The sequence below is a fragment of the Lutra lutra genome, chromosome 3 (genome assembly GCF_902655055.1).
Source record: "Lutra lutra chromosome 3, mLutLut1.2, whole genome shotgun sequence".
Taxonomy (NCBI): Eukaryota; Metazoa; Chordata; class Mammalia; order Carnivora; family Mustelidae; genus Lutra; species Lutra lutra.
This window is the reverse complement of record NC_062280.1, coordinates 71,118,957-71,123,235: the sequence shown is the minus strand read 5'-3', so window position 1 is coordinate 71,123,235 and position 4,279 is coordinate 71,118,957. Positions and strand designations below refer to the sequence as shown.

The 4,279-nt window shown below is 57.8% G+C and overlaps 1 protein-coding gene across 1 annotated transcript; it reads right to left on the bottom strand.

The window, feature by feature from the left end:
- Positions 1–325: 325 nt before the first annotated feature.
- Positions 326–3,910, bottom strand: SP9 (Sp9 transcription factor). Its single transcript, XM_047721436.1, has 2 exons — positions 3,768–3,910; positions 326–2,755 (listed from the first exon to the last, which is right to left on the bottom strand). The coding sequence occupies exons 1-2, from the start codon at positions 3,786–3,788 to the stop codon at positions 1,319–1,321; spliced, it is 1,458 nt and encodes a 485-aa protein (XP_047577392.1). The 5' UTR covers positions 3,789–3,910; the 3' UTR covers positions 326–1,318.
- Positions 3,911–4,279: the final 369 nt, after the last annotated feature.

The window sequence follows — 4,279 nt, the reverse complement described above, 5'->3', positions numbered from 1 at the left end:
AGGTGTAGACACCTCCCCAGTTAAAGCTGCCAAGGATCTTTGCTTTATTTTAGGGGATCCAGAGTTTTAAAATGTCACCTTTTGAGAGCTCTCTCATTAAGTAATACAACTACACATTCTTATAACCCAATTTAATTTACGCTATTGATATACAAATAAATAATTTTGACTTCTCAAAAACGTATATGTATTATGGCTTTTATAACTCACATAAACCTTACATTACCTAAAACTAACATTAAAGGAATTTTTTCCCAACAAAAAAAGTCGACCCACGTAAAGGTTATTGACAGGGGAACAGGATTTAAAAAAAAAAAAGGAAGTGTATTGTTCAGAGTCCTTTAATAATACCAAAATGAAAATAGGATGTCAAGATTTTCTTCATACAGATAAACGCATTTAATTTCTTTAGATGACCTTAACTTACGTGTTTGAGTGAAATGATAACTCAACATATTAAATATCTTTTACATATATACTGACTTTCACAAAGTGCATCAGAAAATTAAAAAAAAAAACTCCCTGAATTTCAGGAATTCACCAAAAAAACCCCTCTATTCGAATGAACATTTACAAGAAAATAAAAAAGAACACAATTTTTTGAACCCTATTTATACAGATGTTATGAAATACAGAGAAACTGTCACTAGACTTCCAGTTTAATTTCTCACCTTAAGCCTTTTTTGATGCTTCCTTTTTAGGAAAAAAAATGTCTCATTGTAAGTAGATATCAAGCAGGACTTGGAGGATTTTATATATAATATAATCCACACAAAGGGTCTGTTTTTATAGGTCCCGTTTGTTTTCAAATGTTCTGACAGTCCTTTGCAGAGTGGTGGCTTGTTTTTTGAGAAAAGGAAAGAGAAGGGTTAGTGGAGGGGGGGTGGGCTGTGGGGGAGAAGGGAGCGCTTCTGTGTATTGCTCTTCGCTCGAGAAGTTTGTGCGAGAGTGTGTGTGTGTGTGTGTGTGCGTGTGTGTGTACGCGCGCAAGCGCGCGCTAATGTGAGTGCTTGTGGCTGTAGGTCTCCGGTGTGTGTGTCTGTGTATGTGTGCAGTTTTTTAAAGTGTTGTGTCGGAGGACGGTTTGCTTTTGTTCCTGGATCACGCGTTCGATTCTCGTCTGGGCCGGGACAGCAGAGGGTAGCTCCTGGCGTGGCCGGCGAGCAGCGGCCGAGGAGGCGGGTGCAGCTACGCTTCGTGGTGGCCCGGGGGGACGTCCCTGGAGCCCCCGCCCGTCCGTGCCCCGCTCGCTGGCCCTCCGAACCTCTCGCTCGCTCTCGGTGTCTCTACTCGCTCGCTCGCACTTCTCGCCCGGCCTCTAAGAGTCGTTGGGGCCCGACGCGGTTTCCTTGCCTCCCGCCGAGGCCGCCGCCGCCGCCGCCGCTGCCGCAGCCGCCGCCGCCGCCGCCGCCGCCCGGGCGGCACTGACGCCGGAGTCGTGTAGGATGAGGTCGGGGGACTCGGAGCGGGGCGTCTCCAGGTTGCTGGCGTCCGTGTCACTGTCGCTGCCCTTTTTGCCCCCGCCACCCCCGTTGTGCGTCTTAATGTGTTTGCTCAGGTGGTCGCTGCGCATGAAGCGCTTGTTGCACACCGGACAGGCGAAGCGCTTCTCGCCGGTGTGAGTCCGCAGGTGCCGCTGCAGCTCGTCCGAGCGCGTGAAGCGCTTGCCGCAGAAGAGCCAGTTGCACACGAAGGGCCGCTCGCCCGTGTGCCAGCGCAGGTGCGCCTTCAGGTGCGACGTCTTGCCGTACACCTTGCCGCAGCCCGGGATGTGGCAGCTGTGCAGGCCCTTGCGCCTCAGGCTCGCTCCGGCCGGGCCCAGCCGCTCCGCCTCCTGGCAGTTGGGGCAGTCGCAGGTGGCTCGGCCAGAATAGCGGCGGGCAGAGCGCGCCGAGCTCCCCCCGGCGGCGGCGGCCGCGGCGCCCGAGATCATGGCGCTGGCCGCCGCGGCCGCCACGGCGGCGCTGGAGTCCGAGTAGGAGGGCAGCACCGGCTTGAAGCCGTCCTGAGCCAGCAGGTGCTGGCTGGTGGAAAGCAAGTGCGAGGCGGCGGCGGCCGAGGAGCCGAGGCCCGTGGAGCTGAAGGCCGAGTGCGTGAGCGAGCTGAAGTCGGGGTTGTAGGTGCCGAGCTGCGAGTGCAGCGAGGCCTGGGGGGCGCCCGAGTGCAGCGAGCTCTGGAGCCCCCCAGCGGGGTTCTGCACCTCCAGCCACGAGCCCGGGCTGCTGTGCACGTCCCACCACGACGACGCCGCGCCGTTGGTCACCTCACCGGCCGCCAGCGTCGAGTGGAAGCCCGACTTGTACCACGACTCGTACGGGTGCGCCATGCCCACGCGCGGGTACAGGCCGTCGGCCGCCGTCGTGTGCACCTTGGAGATGAAGGCCGACTGGCCGCCCGCCTCCTGCGGGGACACTCCGGCCGCCGCCGCCGCGGCAGCCGCCGAGTTGGAGAAGAGGCCGCCGTAGTCGCTGCTGAAAGCGGACGACGTGGGGGACGTGGAGGCCAGGCAGAAGGCGCTGTTGGCTGCGCCCGAGCCGCCCGCCAGGCCGCCCGAGCCGCGGCCACCAGTGGCCACGGCGAAGCCCGAGAGGCTGGAGCCGAGGTTGCAGCTGGACGAGGAGCGCTTCCAGGGGTGGAAGCCGCCCTTGGCGAAGGCGCTCGACTCCGGCAGCGTCGTCAGCGGGCTCGTGTTGCCGATCTTGTTGCAGGTCGCCGCCAGCATGGCCAACGGGGTTGTTCCAAAGCGCGGCTCTTCCTAGAGTGGGTGGGGTGAGGGAGGGAGCAAGGAGAAGGAGGGCAGGAAGAAGTGGGAGGAAGACACAAAGTGCACCCGTGAGCAGCCTCGTTTCCCCCGCGGCTGGTCCCGGGGGGTCGTGGCTCCCGGGCTCGCGCCTCCTCCCCGCGCGCTCGCCAAGGATGCGCCGCGCCCCGCGCGGGGCTCAGGCGATCCCAAGGGCGAGAGCCCCGGCGCTGGAAAGTTGTTCCTCCGTGGGTCTAGAAATCAAAGATGTCTCAGTCCTCCCCGTCTCCGCCGCTGCAACCCCTACCCAGGGCCGGACTTGGGTAGCTCGTCTCCCGCTCGCCGTAAGCCCGCTCCTCTCACTAAGGCCCCCCAATCGCCCTTCGGAGTAAAGCACGGAAGTAAACACAACGACAACAAACACCGGGTGAGGGCGGAGGCGGCCGAAACAGCGGCTCGGGGGCGGGGGAAACTTGGGACACTGCTTCCAAGGGTGGCTACGACTTGACTCTTTTTTTTTTTTTTAATAGAAAACGTTGTTTTTAATGTTTACAGCCCCCCGCATCCTCGATTATGAAAACAAGAATCTGAGAAGGGACCCAGCTATGGATTTCAAGTCACAAGCGAACTGGAGAGCCACAGAAGTGTAAATGTTTGTTAACGTGACTACATGGACTGCAAAACGATTAAGGCTGTTTTCTGGAAACACCACTGTCGCGTAATTGCAACAATCCCCGGAGCAAGGGGGGATGGGGTATAAATCACCAGGGAAAGAAAAGAAACCTCTAGGTTTTCTTTAAAGCCACCTAAAAAAAAGCGTTGCTTAACAAATCATTTTCTTAAAAAGGCATCTCCTAGGTTTCAATAACTTGGAAAGAATCAGCCCCAGATATGTGGAAAGTGCTAAAAGGCGCTGAAGCTGCTGTCCGGCAGCAACAGTTTCTCGGGAGCCGCCGACGCGTAGAAGCCATAACGAAAATTTACTGCAGTTAAAACAAGCAAATGTCTTGCCGCACTTCCGACTTACCCCGAGTATAGACGTGGCCATAGCAGGTCCCTGGGCTGCGCGGCGGGGCCGGGAGCGGGGCTGAGCCTGACGGCTGCTCCGGAAAGCTGCTCGGATCCCGCGCAGCTCCCGCGTCCCCGCGCTCGCGCCGAGCGGACTCCGGGCTCCCGCCGGCTAAACTCAGCCTAAGTGCGAGGAGCACCCGCTTTGAAGTGCCGCTGGCTGCGCCTCTCGCCCAATGAGGGCGCAGGCGGAGCAGACGGGAGCTGCCCCGCAGCCAATCAGACGCGCCGAGGGGCCCAAGCCAGGGCTCCCGGCGCGTGCCAGTCAAGGCGGCTAGAGAGGTGTTGGGGGGTGGGGGGAGGCTCGGGCTAGAGACTGAAGAAATTACAGTGCAATTAAAAATTTACACAGACGCATGGAGCCAGGTTTAAGTAGCGCTGAGACCAAGCCACAAGCCCCCCGAACCACCCCGAGATGATGCAAGTTAGAACTGACAGTCCTAGTCCACTCCCCACTTGTGGGAAAGAAGG